General features: G+C 44.4%; 1 protein-coding gene across 1 annotated transcript in view; it reads right to left on the bottom strand.

Moving 5' to 3' along the window:
* LOC144718745 (forkhead box protein K2-like) overlaps positions 1-20,647 on the bottom strand; it is a 58,589-nt gene that overhangs the window by 25,473 nt on the left and 12,469 nt on the right. Inside the window, exons 2-4 of the mRNA XM_078594245.1 lie at positions 15,284-15,487; positions 5,491-5,656; positions 4,806-4,952 (exon numbers count right to left, since the gene is read on the bottom strand). Of these exons, the coding sequence (XP_078450371.1) occupies positions 4,806-4,952; positions 5,491-5,656; positions 15,284-15,487 (517 nt within the window). The remainder of the gene's footprint in view (positions 1-4,805; positions 4,953-5,490; positions 5,657-15,283; positions 15,488-20,647) is intronic.

Here is a 20,647-nt window from a genome sequence, read left to right as displayed (position 1 = left end):
GCTGCCTTTGTCTCCCCATTAATGATGTTTGCACACCGCACCAGGTACTCAGGACCGATTGAGATAATTTTCACCGATGTTAGCCATTGCCAGGAATCGAACGCACGTTGAAGGATTTGTGGCACACTGCGTTGACCACGAGGCTACCAGACCCGTGCACACAAACACGCGCGTCATTTGCAGCTCTCCGCAACCGGAATAGACAAAGCACAATAAATGCTTGCACTGCCATTCAGAGTGTTAATTAAGTCAACTTTACCAGTTAAGATATTGAGTTAAGCTTAAGCCAATGATTGTTATCGTGATCCCGATCCATCCGGTGTCAATAAAATAATCATCACGAGATAAAAAGCCAGCTTTCATTGATCCATGGCGATGCTGCCTCTGCCATAGATAAATATAATTTCCAATACTGGCTAAGACCACGAATTAAGTTGCGTACTGCCCTATCCTCAATTGAAATACTGCGACACATTTAGATATTACCATAGGAGTAGCACTGTACAATATATACAATTATCCTCAGCAGCAGGCACTCAATTCACTGCTGGATAAAGGACTCCCAAAGTTGCCGCAATCTCTCAGAGTTCTGTGATGCAACAATCCACGTAGCACCTGCAAACGAGCTTATTTCATCACTCCATCTCCATGGCATACGGTACCCTTGGGATGGTTCAGATACAAGTAAATAGTATAATAATCAAATGAGCATCATCGCAGAGTCTAAAAAGCCTCCAGTTTTATTTACCAGTTTCATGCCGGAAAGGTAGCTCTCAACAATCACCCACCCCCCACCACCTCACGAGAAGTTAATCGCATGCAAAGGCGAGCGCTTTAATTTTTACCAGGCACGTCACGATTTCACGCTCATTCGCGTCGCCATGGAGCGGTCGTCAATCTTGGCCTGTGCTGCGCGACAGGCCACGCCACTGCTACAGCCGTCCGCCTGCCCACCGGCCCGCACAGCAGCATATCTTACAGGTCACGGTCACGGCACAGCGCCTGCCCTTATTGAGACTGTCACGGAGTGTTTAAAGACTTCAGAAGGACGAGTGGAAGGGAACGCTGCATCGAGTGCCCCCCTCCCACCGACCCCCCCACCGACCACGCCCCCCCACCGACCACCCCCCTCCCCCCCCCGCATCCCTGTCCTCACCCCGGCCTGCGTGCACCTTGGGAGGTGAAAAATATCCCGGGAGGAATAATATCTCCCAATACGCTGGACGAGACGAGAACTGCATGTAAATGCGTTGATTTGAATGGTGTGCTGTTATGGTCGTATGCAACTGGAGAAAAAATCTTAACTCTAAATGTACTGGGTAGAATTACAAATTTCCCTGGACAGCAGCCGGGTAAAAAAATGTCGATCCTGGGAAAATGAGGGCAGTGGCAACCCAAGTGATGCTCCAATTGCAACGCGTCATCAGCAGCGGTGGTGGCGGTGGTGGCGGTCTGGCGATGCATCGATTAATCGATTTTGTAAGTACGTTGAACGTCTTTCGCACTGTACCGTAGCCAACTGTGCTAAACATAAAAGTGTCTGTGCAACAGCATCTCCAGACAATAAGCGAGGGACTACATTAAGGGAGAATGTGAAACGGGAAGGGCAGCAACACCTTGGAGGGAATGCAGTGCAAAAATTATGGCACAGCCCGGGTGGGGCCCCCAGGGGCACCTGGGCCCATCACCAACAATGATTAAATATTGATCAATTAATAGTGATTCTGAAGCTCAAATGGTGGAATGTTTAACTTGCAACAAAAAGAGGTGCTCGTTTTATTCACCCTGGAGGGACGATGGGTTAAGGCAGATTCTTCCTCCTCGACATACGATTATGAGTGGATCTCTCACAATCCGACAGCCGTGACATTATTGGCTTGAACCCCTGGTTGAACCCCGGTTGAAGCCAATGGTCAATTAATATAATTTAACAAAACAGCTAACAATAGGCAGACTGAACAACCTTTCCCATGTCACTTCTAAATGCAGTAAAACCTGGGATTGCGAGCATAATTCGTTCCGGAAACGTGTTTGTAATCCAAAGCACTCGTATATCAGTTGTGATCACGTGATGCTCGGCAGACAAAGCGTATACGCGTACTACTCGTAGTGCAAGACCTCGCTCGTTTATAAAACTAATATTTATTTTAAATGTTTGCTCGTCTTGCAAATCACTCGCAGACCAAGTTACTCGCAATGCAAGGTTTTACTGTACTACTTAAAAAGTAGACAATAATGCACCTGACATGATTTGCTACAGTCCACTATATGTGTTGCATACAGTGGACTGCAGCGAAATAAAGCAACATTGTTGAATTGTACGATTGTGACGAGAGAGAGAGCACTGGGCTCGTGCTGCCAGTGCTTAACGACGCACAACTAATTGCTCTGCTGATCCCAGTGGGGGAAGGGGGGAGATGTTGCTACACAACTCCATTCCTTTCAGCACCAATTTTTACTTCTGACATACAACATCATCAAGAGCCAAAATAACAATGAATCATTTATCACGCATGCTATTCTTCTCGATGATGGATTTTTTTTACACCTTACATGAACTGGTAAATGAACAAAAATATCCCCCAGTATAGCCTTAACAGACTGTTGGGGCAAGTGCTGTTAGCGAGCACCTACGAAGGCCGGCACGGCGCACGAAGGGGTGGGTGGCCAACACGATGCCCAGCCGCCTTTGTCTCCCCAGTGGCGATGTTTACACATTGCACCAGGTACTTATTTGAGGCTGAGTCGACCTAGGGGGAGGGCCAGGACCGGTTAGATAATCGCTATCACTGGTGTTGGCCGGGAGTGGGAATCGAACTCGGGTCGTCTGGTTCGTAGCGCAGCGCACTAACCGCGACACCACCACCATTCCCTATAATAAATTAAAGCTTACGTAGTGACATTAACTTTATATCTTAGACTTAAAGCTTTCGTGACTACAGGAATCCATATTATTTGGGTCTTCGGGTAAAGCCACACAGATAGAAAAATAATATATATTTTTTTTATTCTATCTACGTAGCTTTACCGAAAGACCCAAAGAATATTCACTTTATAGTAAGCTACTAATAGAAAATGTAATTAACATTCTGATACTATAACATTATCTTTACAAAACCAATGTGTAATGCAAGGCCTTTCCACAGATGCAGACACAAACATAGTTTTGTCTTCCAAAAACATTTTAACTTGTTCTTTGCACGACTTAATAAAACTCGCTAAAATCGTGTGCTTTAATATTTAAAGAATGTCAACAAAATTCCTCGAAATTCTGATCAAATTATTTACCAACATTGAGCCAAGTCCTGATCCTGGGCATCAAACGAGCCAAGAACAAACCCAGGATATTAAAAGGGCCCCCCCCCCCCCCATGTTTGTGTAGCTGTCAAACAGGACAGCAGCCACGCGTCGGGACGACCGATACGAGACATCAGAGCGAACATCATTGCGTTTAATAATTCAAACACGATAGCTCCACCAGCTGCTCTCGTAGCCAGAGAGCCGTGTGTGAAGACCACCAAGGTCACATCGGTTGGTTTAGCGGAAGGCATTTGAAAGCAGGAGAGGATGGAGCTTTCGCGATAAAAAACCGTGTACATTGCACTCCTGTAGTTTGAATCAAAAACGTATTCGCGACTATGACCAACTCACAGAAAGTATAAATTGTAATGATGTTCTAGCAGATCCATGAAGAAGAAATGTGGCCTAAATACAGCTGAGTTTATGCTTTTAACCATCGCTCACCACACACACGTATAAGCAACAATCCATCATATAGCCAGAATTACTGTGGAAAGTGCCGTTATAAAGCCCCTATTAAGAACTACCCAGTGCATGGGGTGTAACGTGCCCAGTGATATGCCAGGTTAGCATTGTTTCCGAACAGGAATTGAACTGAAGATACTAATCTATTTTTATTTTACCAGGTAAGGCCGCCTGAGCTATATTAGCCCTTTTTCAGAAACGACCTGGCCACAAATGATAGCTCAACGAAGTGGCTTATCACGTGGAAATATATAGCAGCCAAATATTCTAAATGCATGTTGATTCTAAATTTGGAGGGAAAAACCAGAGAACCTGGAGAAAAATGCACTCATCCACAGGGAGAACATACGAACTCCAAATATACAGGTGTCAGGGTCAGGATAAAACCCACAACCACCAGTATATCAGGCGAGGTAGTTAACATCTCGCCACCGTGGTTCGCCACTGGGTTCGTAGCACAGGGCATGAACCTCTCAGCAACCGTGCCCGCACCTGTGCATATCACTCACAAAAACAAAGATCCCCCATGGACGTCCAGCTACCGATCACCTATTCAGGCTAGAACAGTGCATACGGGGGTTGTGGAGTCAGCACTACGCCCGACCACCTTTGTCTCCCGAGTGCTAACATTTGCACAGCACGTCAAGTACTAATATTTAGGCCGAGTCGATCGAGGGGAAGCCAATAAAATATAACTGGTTCAGATATCACTCTCCAATGATGTGAGCCATGGCCCTACATTGTAACTCTTGTTGCCTTGTTCGTAGCAGTGTGCTAGTCGCTGCACCACTGCTCCCACACACACACATAGAAAGAGCCAATATATAGCCTACACTGGCTGTTGGGGTAAGTGCCACTAGCAGGATTTTAATGGGGTGTGTGGCCAGTACCACACTCTGCCACCTTTATCTCTGCAGTGCTGATGTATACACAGCATCAGCTAGCTCATTTAAGGCCGAGTCGACCGTAATACACACACGTGGATGCGCACATGACAATACTTGTTCTAATCCGATTCCCGTGTCGGTATGAGACAGTACCTGCCACCCTTTGTCCGCGGTCCGGTAGTAGGGGTAGTGCTTGGTGATGTGGGCATAGATGCCACTGAGTGTCAGCTGCTTGTCAAGGGCAGATGTGATGGCCTGCACGATTAGCTGGGCATATGAGTAGGGTGGCTTCGACTCATCCTGCCAACACACACACATACACCCACAGCCAACACTTCAAACCAGCTGTCAACTTACACTTACAATTGAGATCCTTGAAATGCACATTGTTGTGCACTGAGCAAACGTTACACAGCAGCAGCAAGAACGTCCCATTGCCCTAAATCTTAACTTAATATCCATGTGCTAGATATACGCCTGAGCTAACGAACGGAAGAAACGACAGTAAACCCAACTGTATTCATAATATTTGTGCACTGTTAATATGTGTTTACTACCAGTAACTATGGTAACTTGCAATAGCAATGACAGTTTCCAATGAAAACAGAAATTATTAGACGATTGGTCTGTCAAGCACACACACAATCTCAGGTTGTCAATGTGACCTCTCATCTGCAATCATTGTCCATTAGGGGGGAGGGGGCAACACTAATCATTGTTCAACTGCATGTTTTTTTTCTATTTACGACAGAACACAGCACGTAAAATATGCGCCAACAACAATAGCGCCGGCACACCCACGGCTTTTACGCCTCCACACAGCGGCGGCCTTCCTTGCCTTAGGACCGTCGCCTTCCGACGTCGTGTCCTTGTCCTTCTCCTGATCGCATGCCGCCTGCGCCGCGTACTCGGCCACGAGCTGCAGGTCCGGTGCGGCGCCGCGTCCCAGCCGGTACCCCGAGGAACCGGCGCCCCGCGGACTTGATGGGCACGAGCTGGCGGCGCTGGGGGAGAAAAAAACCGGGCTTTAGTATGCTCGTGGTGAAGCCCCGTTTCAGAATCAGAATATTTATTCATACTGGAGGAATCCGATGAGCTAAAGATCTTATCTCCACAGATGTCCAGTTAGAGTGGCGGCCGTCTATGGCCGCCGAAAAAAACAACACGAGCAGGCCGCACGTGAGCTTCGTGAGATGTAGACAGAGAAACATCCTAAAAAAAGTCTACGATTGGATGGATGTATTTGTAGTATATTTAGAATTTAGAATCAAGCGAATTCATGTACTTATTGGATGAGGGCCTCCCTGACACTGTGCGAATCGTAGTGGATATAATTTGACCATGATCCGTGACGCTGTTCCATGTGGGTTGGCCATGTCATAGTTAAACAATTCATTTTTATGGGTATAGAAAACAATGCGGCTACAAATATGCTTTTACTTTTTTTCACGAAAGAATAGAGTTTAATAAGTAGAATACATACATGTCAACCCCTTATCAGTGGCTACCTTATTACTGACCAATTCAGACCTTCTTCTTGGTTCTTTCGGTAAAGTCACGTAGAAGGGAAGTAATAAAATAATAAAAATAAAACATAATAAAATGAAATAATTCTCACGACGTTTCGGCTACAACGCAAGCAGCCGTCTTCAGGTGAAGAATGAGACACTACCAAGCTAGGAGCTTATATATAAACTGGGTTGGAGGTGGAAGAGCGCCTTAACAAAAAAGAATGTGCATATGAAGAGGAATTTAGCATATTCATGGAAAATGCGTAGGAGGTGGGCGGGGGGGGTTTCAAAGGCATATTATGCCCATGCATTATGCAGGATCAACAGCACCAAGGGGGGGTGCAGGGAGTAGCATTAACAAAGGAAAGGAATGTTATTGATATGTAGCAGCAGTTACTAAACAACCACGTAGAAAACTAAAGTATAAACTACATAAAAAACTAAAGTATAAACTGCATAGCACCATCAGTATACTTACTATACTCTACAATAAGCTGAGTTACTAACAGCAAGTAATACATTACAATTCTACGTCGTAAAAATTATATAATATGCTTCCATCTAAACTTTATTCTCTTACATCACACGAGCATATACCGTACTATATACTGCCATAGATAAACCCAACATTAAATTATATACTGTATTACTACCTTATACATTTCAACATAACACTATGTATTATTCTACCCACCCTAATGTGTATCGAAATGGTTTATTACGTCCTTCCAATGATTGCTAAGCCAGAATCCATCTTCTCGGTTAAAATTGTCTCTGTGTTTGTATATGTGGATCGCCTCATGAACGAATCTCTCATGATAGCCAGATGGCTTGCAGAGAACCTCTGTCTTGGAGAAGTCAATGTCATGTGAGCCCACTGAGTTGTAACAGTGATCTGCCACGGCTGAGGTGTTTGTCCTACCGTGTTTCAGGTCAGCTTTATGTTCACGGATGCGGTCCGAGACATGTCGTTTGGTTTCCCCAATGTAACTGCTACCACAGAGGCAACTTAGTTTGTAGACACCAGGGTACTGTATGTCTGGAACCACATCTTTTACAGACGGTACCAGATCACGGATTTTATGTACTGTATTGAATCGGACCTGGATCTTGTGTTTAATCAGGATTTTGGAGATCTTTTTTGTGACCCCAGCAATGTAGGGTAAGGTGATGGTCTTGAAAGGCTCCTCAACAGGATCCTTCTTGATGGTTGGAGTGATGGCTTTGCGGATTGTGTAGTCGGAGTAACCATTAGCCTTAAGAGCTTGGCGTACGTGTTTGAGTTCACTGGAAATGTGTTCATGGTCGGAGATACATTGGGCTCTATGATATAGAGTCTTGATGAGAGAATTCTTCTGGGATGGATGGTGGTGGGAATCCGGTTTTAGATAAGCATCCGTATGGGTGGTTTTCCTGTAGACAGAGTGGCTCATTGAACCATCAGGTCTCCTTTTGATTAGGACATCCAAAAAGGGTAGCTTGCCATCATTTTCGACTTCCATGGTGAATCTGATGGCTGGGTGTATGGAATTGATGTGGTCGAGAAATTGGTCTAGAGCAGGCCGGCCATGTGGCCAGATGACAAAAGTGTCGTCTACGTACCTCTTCCATAAGGTCGGACGTAGAGTGGCAGTCTGGATGGCGTCCGTCTCAAATTTCTCCATGAAGATGTTGGCTACAACCGGAGATAGGGGGGAGCCCATTGGGGTGCCCTCAATTTGCTTGTAGAAAGTTTCATTCCAAGTGAAGTATGTATTGGTTAAGCAGTGTCTCACCAGGGGGGGTACCCCAGCATTCAGTCCTTGATGAACCAAGTCTTCAATGATTGCGATGGTGTCAGGTACAGGAACCTTGGTGAATAAGGAAACCACATCAAAACTGACAAGCAGGTCGTCTGGGGACAGGGAAATCCCCTTGATTGTCGATACCAGGTCAGTAGAGTTTAGTACTGCAGAGGTGGTTTTTCCAGTGAAAGGCCGTAGAATTTCAGTGACTTTACCGAAAGAACCAAGAAGATGAATCCCTGCAGTCACGAAAGCTTTAAATCGAAATTTAACCGCCTCTACGGGGAGGGTTTCCACATAATTTTGAGATCCTTCAACAAGCTCCGTGATAAGAAGGCTCAGCTAATCGAGTCTCTCACCTTTCTCAAGAGATGCCGCGACTCTAAGGTAATACCAAACGCATTTACACTAACATCTGCTGCTGTAACTTCTTCTAATGCGAAACGAATTCTGTCTAGAACTAGCTTAGCTCTTATCTCAGAGAAAATCAGACTTACGCGCACCGAACTAGATCAGTTAGACAAGACACTCTACAAATCACACTTATCTTTGAGTGCAACAATGTCCACATCGGATTGGGAACATGTGGAAAAAATGACTGCCTCTTCAGCTGCCGCTATGTCGACTAAATGTAAGGACAACTTGATTTCCAAATTCAACCGCCTCTCAAACAAGAAACCGGACCCACACATTGAAAAGCTAGATGTTAACAAAGTCGTAATTAATCGCAGTAACAGTTCTATTTCTGAAGGTTTGAAATCCGTTGTAGCTAAAGGACTAAACTTTGCAGTCACACCTAGACACATACCAGTTAATGATATAATTGCTCGAGTAGATGTAGCTCTCAAGGGCTTGAGTCACATCGCTGCAGACGTAGCAAGATCCGAAATCTCTGCAACCCTCAAAAACGCTAAGATGCCAGCTAGCAACATCAGCAAAGATGAGCGTTTTGAATTAGCTCAATTAAAAAAGAGGGATGACATTGTCATCCTCTCAGCCGACAAAGGCAATGCCACTGTCATCATGGACAAAATAGAATACAACAACAACAAAATTCAAGAACTACTCAACGATGGCAGCTATACAAAAATAAAAAGAGACCCCACCAACAGCCTCGTCACTAAAACCAACAAAATCATTTCTGATTCAACCGCATTATTTGATCAGACCAAACAGTTCTCGTTGAAACCTTCTGCAGCCAGACCACCAAGATTATACGGCTTGCCAAAGATACATAAAGAAGATACACCTCTTCGTCCCATTGTTTCTACTATCAACTCCCCCACCTATAAATTGGCTCGTTTTTTGTCTGAAATTCTACGGCCTTTCACTGGAAAAACCACCTCTGCAGTACTAAACGCTACTGACCTGGTATCGACAATCAAGGGGATTGCCCTGTCCCCAGACGACCTGCTTGTCAGTTTTGATGTGGTTTCCTTATTCACCAAGGTTCCTGTACCTGACACCATCGCAATCATTGAAGACTTGGTTCATCAAGGACTGAATGCTGGGGTACCCCCCCTGGTGAGACACTGCTTAACCAATACATACTTCACTTGGAATGAAACTTTCTACAAGCAAATTGAGGGCACCCCAATGGGCTCCCCCCTATCTCCGGTTGTAGCCAACATCTTCATGGAGAAATTTGAGACGGACGCCATCCAGACTGCCACTCTACGTCCGACCTTATGAAAGAGGTACGTAGACGACACTTTTGTCATCTGGCCACATGGCCGGCCTGCTCTAGACCAATTTCTCGACCACATCAATTCCATACACCCAGCCATCAGATTCACCATGGAAGTCGAAAATGATGGCAAGCTACCCTTTTTGGATGTCCTAATCAAAAGGAGACCTGATGGTTCAATGAGCCACTCTGTCTACAGGAAAACCACCCATACGGATGCTTATCTAAAACCAGATTCCCACCACCATCCATCCCAGAAGAATTCTCTCATCAAGACTCTATATCATAGAGCCCAATGCATCTCCGACCATGAACACATTTCCAGTGAACTCAAACACGTACGCCAAGCTCTTAAGGCTAATGGTTACTCCGACTACACAATCCGCAAAGCCATCACTCCAACCATCAAGAAGGATCCTGTTGAGGAGCCTTTCAAGACCATCACCTTACCCTACATTGCTGGGGTCACAAAAAAGATCTCCAAAATCCTGATTAAACACAAGATCCAGGTCCGATTCAATACAGTACATAAAATCCGTGATCTGGTACCGTCTGTAAAAGATGTGGTTCCAGACATACAGTATCCTGGTGTCTACAAACTAAGTTGCCTCTGTGGTAGCAGTTACATTGGGGAAACCAAACGACATGTCTCGGACCGCATCCGTGAACATAAAGCTGACCTGAAACACGGTAGGACAAACACCTCAGCCGTGGCAGATCACTGTTACAACTCAGTGGGCTCACATGACATTGACTTCTCCAAGACAGAGGTTCTCTGCAAGCCATCTGGCTATCATGAGAGATTCGTTCATGAGGCGATCCACATATACAAACACAGAGACAATTTTAACCGAGAAGATGGATTCTGGCTTAGCAATCATTGGAAGGACGTAATAAACCATTTCGATACACATTAGGGTGGGTAGAATAATACATAGTGTTATGTTGAAATGTATAAGGTAGTAATACAGTATATAATTTAATGTTGGGTTTATCTATGGCAGTATATAGTACGGTATATGCTCGTGTGATGTAAGAGAATAAAGTTTAGATGGAAGCATATTATATATTTTTTACGACGTAGAATTGTAATGTATTACTTGCTGTTAGTAACTCAGCTTATTGTAGAGTATAGAAAGTATACTGAGGGTGCTATGCAGTTTATACTTTAGTTTTTTACGTAGTTTATACTTTAATTTTCTACGTGGTTGTTTAGTAACTGCAGCTACATATCAATAACATTCCTTTCCTTTGTTAATGCTACTCCCTGCACCCCCCCTTGGTGCTGTTGATCCTGCATAATGCATGGGCATAATATGCCTTTGAAACCCCCCCCCCGCCCACCTCCTACGCATTTTCCATGAATATGCTAAATTCCTCTTCATATGCACATTCTTTTTTGTTAAGGCGCTCTTCCACCTCCAACCCAGTTTATATATAAGCTCCTAGCTTGGTAGTGTCTCATTCTTCACCTGAAGACGGCTGCTTGCGTTGTAGCCGAAACGTCGTGAGAATTATTTCATTTTATTATGTTTTATTTTTATTATTTTATTACTTCCCTTCTACGTGACTTTACCGAAAGAACCAAGAAGATGAATCCCTGCAGTCACGAAAGCTTTAAATCGAAATTCAGACCTTATTGGTCACCCCGTGCCCTTATAAATCTCAACGTTCATCCTACAAAGTCCCATCACAAAGGAGAAACACAAACAAATATACATTTTATTTGCCCATATTGAAACGGCTGTTACGCCGTTTGGACCTGAAAACTCAATTTCCCTGTACAAAAATACGGATAAACCATATGGGTTGACAGGCATGAGAATGTTTCGTGGGTTTTACTGTTTTGCCGACAAGTTTGTGGTAAGTAAATGTTACTCGCAATGTGTTTGATACGATTTCACCAGCCACTAGAGGTCGCTACATTCACTCATATGTAAAAAAAAATAGGTTTCCTGAAGAACATCAACCAATTCAATCATGAGAGCAGGCACAACATCTTTATACATTCCAACAAATGACCCACCCTATAGCCATGAGTCATATAAAACCTCGGCACTATGGTGCCCTCCATCACACTTAACCTCAACAATACCAAGAACATACTGCTGCTGGTTCTGGGAATGACAGTGAAATGTGAGCAACAGCAAAGGTTGCATATACATTTACAGATCACCTACCCATTGCAGTCCATTTGTATTATTCCCCTGTTAGGTGAGACTTTTGGGAAACAACACAACATATGGGACCGCCGCATTTTAGAAAGCAGTAACGTTTACAGGCAGGCTGGCAACATAAACAAGCAACATTTAAGCCTGTGGGAGAGTATTTGGCATGAAGACAAAACAAGGGTTATCGTCTGCATATACCACGTAAGGCTTAGAAAGCTGTGTAACCATGGGATGTTAAAACAACAAAGAGATGATCTGTTGGGCATATTCATGCGTCATCTGAAATAAATACGACAGCCGTGTAACGCTACTACGGTTTTGTTGTTTACAGAACCCATCGTGGTGGTGAAATGTCTGCGAATTCCTAACAAAGAGGCATCGGGGCCACAGGGCCCGATAATATTACCCGATTATTCATGAACGTCTTCAACAGAGAGACGAGTTTTAATTATAAAAAAAAACAGGTAAGGGCCCACTTACATGGAGAATGCAGGTCAAAATAAGACAGATTTCCCAAGGTCAACACAAATTTACCGTACAGCAAAACAATTTCAATCTGAAGCAAAGCAAGTCCAAAAGTTAAACAAGCATCACACAGGGTCACTAAACAGAACAAATAACAAATCAGATTTAAAATGTAAACGAAACAGACAAAACTGGAGAAAAAGTAGGTTTCTGAAAATAAACGGACCTCACGACACACCGTAATGATGATTATGATACATTTACTAATTTCCTTTATTTTGAAATGTTTTTGACTTTGATAATAACCACGAGACATGGCGTTTAAAGTCTGAATGAGCAGTGTTTACCATCTCCCTTGACCCCAAAGGCCAATGGTTTTGTAATGTACCCATATTTGTGTCAAATGTCACGCTCAGAAATATCAACTGCCAGTGCAAACTCCATAACTTGCGGACGTTTGAAACATGTTTTCAACTTGAAAACACAGCCAAGTGCAGAGATGTTCGGGGGTACTATTGGAGCATCCTATTGTACGCATTCATCCACGCAAATTACACATTTTATCTGTAAAGTAAGAAACAACATCATGATGATGATGTTCATCATGATGCCGATAACCATCATTAGCAGCAGTAACATCATGAAGACGGAGAAGCTCAGTTCAAGTCCACATACCACTGATGCTTGCCATGGCTACAAATCAAACTCAACCAATCCTCCAACCCGACCCCCTCACAATAAGCCCCTTGGTGACATTATTTGAGTTGTACAGATAAACAGGGCCTCCACGGCAAGCTAACGGAGATTGTGTTGGGTGCCATTTCATTAGTAGTTAATGCAATTTGGAAATAATTGGATCAGAAAATCTGGAGACCTGCTCTATACACAGTAACACACTCATGTCTCACTGGTGTAAGCTGCCAATGTATATGTCTAAGTGTTGCTCCCTTAAAAAGTGCAGGTTTTCTCCAGGCATGTAGGTCATTATCCCACAAGTGTGCAAAGTACTTATGACAGAACTGGCGAAACAGCTCAAAAACAGGATCTCCTCCTGAAATGAGTCTTGTTTACAATTATTATTCCGAAGATTTTTTATTCTGGAAAGTCTCACATAGTCAAGACTTTTTCAGGAAAGTTCTGCCAAGTTTTTTGCAGTGGGGGGGGGGGGGTGATTTTGAAGTGTGTAATCCCACCGAGTGATTTGCAGGCAGTTTGTTTAGCATTGGGATGTTTTGGCCAGTACCAGTTACATAGTATGTTTTTTTTATCTATGGAAGTAAACCAAAGAACCAGGAGAAATCCCATTCACAACAGAGTGAGAACATACAAACTCCACAGAAAAGTGCCTAAGCCTAGAATCAAACCCAGATATTTTTTTACTGAGGCACAACTATTACTGTGCCGCCCTGTCACCCAGTATAGTCCTGGTAAATTAAATAGTTTATTTCGTTTTAGTTCAGTTGGATGTATGGTACCTACAGATAATAAATAATCTGACCAGGTAGCACCATCATTATAACATTTAACAATTGGAAGGTCACGAGTTCAAATCAATGTTGTGGGCCGTCTCATCCCATTGTCATCATCATCTTAATTCATAAAATGAGTAACGCATTGTGAGAAATTGACAGTGGTTATCCTGTAGGGTGCTTGGCATCCACCGTGGGAATGTGGAATCACTACCACTCGATTCGGGCCAATGTCTCATCAAGGACAACCCACAGCCGTCACAGGGACCGTTTGACAATACTTCACCAAACTGGTCAGTGTGGGTCGGTGCAAGATTATTTCTTAGACGAGTTCAGATATCCCTTGCCACTGATGCTAGCCATAGCCGGGAAGTGAACATCGGTCACCAGATTCATGGTGATGTGCGTGTACCACTGCACCACTGTTACATCCCAGCAAAATGTATAAACCTCGGGTTATTATTGAATGTGGATGGTGACCAAAACTAATTAAATGCTGAAAAAATAAACAAATATGGCCCAGTCTCTACACAAGAAATATTCAATAATGTTTTGGTTTATCTGCAATGATTCTTTGTCATGTTATTTTTCAGTTTAATATTGTGCAGCAGTATTTATTTAAACAAGTAAACTCTGGACTGTGTTTGACCTTTTGGGTCTCATCAGCAATCAGACTTGTTAAACAAATACTGCTGGGTTGTGAATTAGTCCAGACTTTGCGACTGGCTGATATTTGGTATGGAAACCCGTAGGTTGATTAGACTAATAAAATGTGTTATTTTTACGTGGAGAGACAATGGGGGCATGTTAATCTATTTTCTATTACACATAATGCGCCACAGCAATATATGTATTATTTTTATTAAATAAAGAGGTGAACAAGAACAGGATGGAGCAATTTTCTGTAAAGCTCAACTTATACCTAGAGGGCACCGACACTCACAGTCCACCAGTCTTGGTTTTAAAAGTGGGTGCTCATGAGACCATGGCCAAGGTTGAGGCCAGGAACCACAAGGCCAAGCTGAGGCCACGAGCAGGATTCTTTAAAGTCGAGGCCAGTGTCAAGGTAAGGCAAGGTCAGATCCTCTAGGCTGAGGCTAATAGAGGCCAGTTTCAAGGGCAGTCAAGGCCCAAACCTCTAGGATGAGACCATTGTCAAGGCCATTCAAGGCCAGATCCTCTAGACCAAAGCCAATGTCGAGACCAGTATCAACGGCAGCCAAGGCCCAAAATCTCAGCGCTGAGGCCACTGTCAAGGGTGGTGCCTCTAAGCGAAGTCCTCAGACTGAAGCTACACCCCTGAGGCCAAAGTCAAGCAGGAAAACTTCGAAAAAGAAAGGGGGAGGGAACCACAGTGTTGGGGGGGGGAGGGCACAGAGGTGATCGGCCAAGCCCACTGAGCCAAACGTTGGATGAAAACGCGAACTGTTGCCGGGCCGATCGAGGAATGGCACGGCATGAATCCGATCTGTTATGCCAATGGGAACGTAGCAACAATCGCCGGGTGTGCACGAGAAGAAGGGGCACAGCAGCATCCAGCTCACCTGACGGTGCCTGTGGGAGATGGCAAGGGGCTCACAAAGTCCATGGCCGGATCCGGAATGTTGATCGCCAGCGGTGAGACGTTGGTTTGCAGCGGCTTCATGGGAGATGGTGGCCTCGGCGTCAACTCTGCCACCTCCTTCCTCTCGTCGTAGAGGCTCCGGAATGTCAGCCGGATATTGGTGCTGGGAAACCGGAATGTACACCTGCAGTGCCACAGGTGCGCAACAAGCGAGGATAATCATCGGCGCGAATTCACGGGATCGTCAGGCAGCATCAAAAAGTTTTGACGCGGAAACCTGCAACATATTAAAATGTCGTTTCGCTGAGGTCAGACGCTGGCAGCTTTCTTGTTGTTGTGCATTGCCAGAAAAACAGGGAGTCATGTAACAGTGATGAGGGGTGCTGTTTTGGCTGAGAAGTGTAAAAACAAGCGTTGAATCAAGCGTCGGTTTTCACTTCACAGATGGTTTTGCGATGTATTAACCCGTAAAATATTATTCCAATAACAACGATTCAGTCACAGATGAAAAGAGTGTGGTTACAATTATGGTATTTGCACATTATAAATAGTGGCAAGGTTATGAAGTAAGGTGAAGAGTACCTCACAGATGGTATTGTTCAGTGCTTAACTGCTACAGCATCTCAAAAGAACATTTACAAAATGCCCATTAGGATAATACAAAATTACCAGGACAAATATTGAAAAAGCTAAACAGCTATAAAGGGTGGGAGAGGGGGTGGTGGTGGAGAGATGAACAAGAAAAAAGCCCTCATTTCCAAAAAATATGACCAAGTAAAATTTCTTACAGAAGTGGATCATATTTGGAACCGTTTAACTGCTGATCGTAAAATACAATTTTTCACTCCCTGAAACAAACTAGGTCTCTTCCAGGAGTTTCACACACACACACTCAGCTTACAAGCCAACAACTCGTATAAATGCGAGAATCTCCCTTCTCAAAACCTCATCTCGAGGTCTCCGGCCAGCGAAAAACCTCCCGCATTCCTACTGTTAGGAGAAATTAACACAGACCCATGTAGACGGCCAAGAATGTTTCTCTTTCTCGTTCTTATAAAATGCAGATTGGCTGTGGGCATGGTGCCAAAATGTATGGGTTATCACCCAAAGGCATTTAAGGAGCGGATTCTTTTTGCAGCTGCTGCTGCATCATAAACCGGAAACCAGAGTAGACAATGGATCACGTGTGCGTCACACATTTCTGCGTTTCTGCAGTGCCTTTTCTACCTCCCTCTACACAAAGTGTTCTAAAACTAAACTACGTACCATATTCTACTTGATTATACGATGCACTTCAAACTTTTGCTTTAAAATACGGGGAGGGGTGAATCGTATAGCTGGAGAATACGGCCACGCTTAATGTGGCTGGGTTGTGGTGCTGCGGTGAAACACTCGACTCAATCTGAAGGTGGCAGGTTCAAAGTCTGGTCAGGGAACGATTTATCCCCAGTCTCTTTGAGGTTGATGAAAAATAATGTGTACCAAGTCAACAGTTGTTGTTGTCATATGGATTGACTGGCTCCACCACTGGAATGTGGAGTTACCATCACAAGTTCAGGGCCACCAATGGGTATTACCCAGACTCCTTCTTTTGCCGCAGGGTAACACAAAATGCGTTTTTACAGGTAGGAACAACAGGTTCCACACTGCCCACCAGGGATTATTTGTCTGTCTGTCGTGCACGAATGCGCTGTCCAACCAAGTTCCTACCTGCCCACTCCGAAGGAACGTGTTATGAAATCGCCAACAAAAATGTGAATTTAATAACAAAAAAATGTTATTCTGCTTGTGAGCTACAGTACAAAGTTGTTGGTCATGGGTGTTGTTTTAACCGTATTTCATCACGCTGGTCAATGGGGATTGGATGAAGGTGGGGAGGGAGCCAACTACCAGTTCAGACGGCCACTCGCCCCCCCCATTGATGTCAGCCGTGGCGAGGAATTGTACTCAGAAAATTAGGTAATCAGTGAGTGCAGTGGCGCTAACCACATGCACCTTAAGTACTTACTTAAGTAACGAGAACATAAAAATAATCAGCTCACATTGTTCTTATCTCACATTCTTAAGTAGCCAAAGAGAGTAACAATGCCGCTTCAGCGAGGTCCATACACTGGCGTGTGTAAAAAAAAACACTCCCAAGGGTATTACTTCTAGATTTGAAGCTTTCGTGACTGCAAGGATTCATACTCTTAGTTCTTTCGGTAAAGTCACGTAGGTAAAAAATGAAATTAAAATTAATAAAAAATAAAATAATAAAAATCACGACGTTTCGGAGGCAACACAATGACGGAGACATGTGTTGCCTCCGAAACGTCGTGATTTTATTATTTTATTATTAACCATGTTTTTTTTATATTATGTGTTTATCATGTTGTTAGTATATTTATGTATTGATATCCATTGTTTAAATACTATAAAGTACGTTCTTTGGGTGAAAAACGGTAACTTCCCATGCTATTGGAACGAATTAAGCCTTTAATGTGCATTTCCTATACAGTACTCGCTTAACGGCCAACTCACTGAACGACCGGTTTTGTGAAACCAAGTCCCGTCGTTAAGAGGATGGGGTTTCTCCTGTAAAACAAATGTCGCTACAAAACAATAACACGCACCACAGCTAGTACATGGCAACAACCGATTCCTGTACTATATGCCTGACGTGTTTCATCGCCACACGCAATTGTTATTACATTGCTGGGTACAAATACGGACTTAGACACCGCAGTATACACAAAGCCAGTGCTTGGGTCCGGATTGAAAAGTGAATCTCAAAAAAATTATATTCAAAACGCTGTGTAAATACGATGGAAAGGGCGGTGGCGACAAAGACGAATTTTCCATCGAACCCTCTGGCATTGGATGTGTAAATTTCAGTCAATGACAAGTGCAGCGTGCCTCCTGCAAACTGATTTCATTTCACTTAAGAGAAATAAATACGAGTGAGGAAATGTTGACCAAGTGTTTTGCTTTGCAGCCCCCCCCCCATCACCCGGTCGTCATCGTTATTTATTTTCCTATCTTTGCAATCAATCAAGTCCCAACACCAAGAGCCCAACCGGGACGGAACAATGCCTCCACTGTTCTGTCTCACTGTCGCTGCGAGGCGGGCAAGTCGAATGCACCCACCGCCCTAGGAAAATGACAAGTTTGGCAGCCACTTAAAAAATTCAACAAACCCCCCCCCCCACACACAAGATTTTTAAAAAAGGTACAGCGAAACAACACAAGAACCCACGCTGAATGTAAATCAACTGTAATGTAGACGAAATAAAGAATTCAGTGTCACGATTCGATTTCGTCACGATAACACAATTCGTGTATCAAGAATAACACAACTGTTTTACACAGCAACAAAAATACCATCAATTCACGTAAATGAAAGTGGCCGGGGCGATGAGGAGGCAAAGCAGCACAACGCGTTGTGACTTTGGCAACCCGAGTTCAATTCTCGGTCGTGACTAACATTTAGTGGCAAGTGATATCTCGATCTGTCCTCAGGCACCCCCTTCACAAACACAAACTGACCAATCGTGTCCCATTAAAGCCTCGCGTGCTGAATCACGTTCAAAGCACCCCCATATGCCTGACAAGGCTTGGGGAGGTCCGCATCCAGCAATGGATTGACAAAGGGCTGAAAACTAAAACTATCAGCAGCAGTGAAGAATGTTTCGATGATGTTTGTATTCACACCGAGGGCTACAGATCATAAGAAGGCTGTTGCTGTTCCCACAGTTATTGAATTGTGATGCCTAAGAGAAGGATTATACTGGTAGGAACCTCCTGGTTACACCAGCCCACAGGGGATTATTGTGTCCGTCGTGCAGGGAGGGGCTGGGTGGGGAGGGAGGGGCTGAGTGGGGAGGGTGGGGCTGGGTGGGGAGGGGAGGGTGGGGCTGGGTGGGGAGGGGCTGGGTGGGGAGGGGCTGGGTGGGGAGGGGCTGGTCACCCCGTGGTGCCCTTATAAAACTCAACGTTTAACCTACTCACGCCGGCTTGTGTCCACCCTCACAGTCGGGCATATTTGCGGAATACACCACGCCGCCGTTGACCCTGGCCATTGACCGAACAACCCAACGTTGCTACCAGCTCCCTCCGCAGGAATGTGTTATGGCTGAGGGAGTACATCAGCGAGAGACAACCACGCAAATTTTCACCATTGTGCCATCTTGTTCTCCCCGCTGTACTTTTTTTTTGTATCTGGTTGTACCCGCATGCTGTTCGGCAGGACGTCCGACATCTCGATCTACGAGCTGGCAGAATGGTTCCTGAAATGGAGCCCAGCACGTGGAACGAAACGTCGGACATGCTGCAGAAGAACGGTGAGCAGTACAACCGGAAAACATGTCGGGGAGCGACATCGGTGAGATCAGAGCGGCGAGATCACGTCGATACTCGATCGTTCACGCATGTTCACATGTGTATGGTGAACTTCTTTCGCACCGTACATAGCCTATCGTGCAGAGAATAACCACACAAAATTATTACCGAACATTAGTTTTTTACATCAACCAATGGTTACTTATTCGAACGAATAAGGAGTAAAAGTCACTCAACGATAGAAAATGCGTTTGTAACTAAAGCGTCACAATTGAGGAGACCGCAGAAGCCTCATTTTGACCAGATAATGCTCACTGAGCTACATTACTCTTTTTCAGAAGCGACCTGGCCACAAATGACAGCTCAATGAAGTGGCTTATCACGTGGAAATTTATAGCAGCCAAATACTCGAGAAACGCATGTTTCTAAATGTGGAGGGGAAAACCGGAGAAAAATCCACACGACCACGGGAAGAACATGCAAACTCCAAATATACAGGCATCAGGGTCGGGATTGAACCCACGACCTCCTGTATACCAGGTGAGGTAGTTAACATCTCGCCACCATGGCGCACATTTTTCACAGCATTCATGGTGGAAATGAGCGCATTGCATGCTCGTGTCATCCCCTGTTTGCAACAGTAATTGCAATGCATGCCCCACGCTGTGTTTAAACTATGTTGCCAAGTCGTCTCTCCATAGTGACGATGCAATCGTTTTTCTTCTTAGAAATAGGCGACTGAAAATCAGGGAATCTGTCTGACATCTCACGCAGAGGCAACGTGCTGCTACAGATCACAAATATTTGCCCTCGTCTCAACCTTACACTGAGCACGCACGGTGATGTTGTCGCCTTGATACACTGGTCACGATCACACATAAAAACACAATCTGCTTCCACCAGATAACGATCCTTCAGGAGACGCTCGACACATAAACACTCACACTGCAACAGAAGAGAAGGCCAGTCGACTTGCATAAACAATGAAATATTGTTTGCGGGCACCAAAGTAATAAAACATTTTTTT

The sequence above is a fragment of the Lampetra planeri genome, chromosome 5 (assembly GCF_965212315.1).
Source record: "Lampetra planeri chromosome 5, kcLamPlan1.2.h2, whole genome shotgun sequence".
Lineage (NCBI taxonomy): Eukaryota > Metazoa > Chordata > Hyperoartia > Petromyzontiformes > Petromyzontidae > Lampetra > Lampetra planeri.
This window is presented reverse-complemented; position numbering and strand designations above follow the sequence as displayed.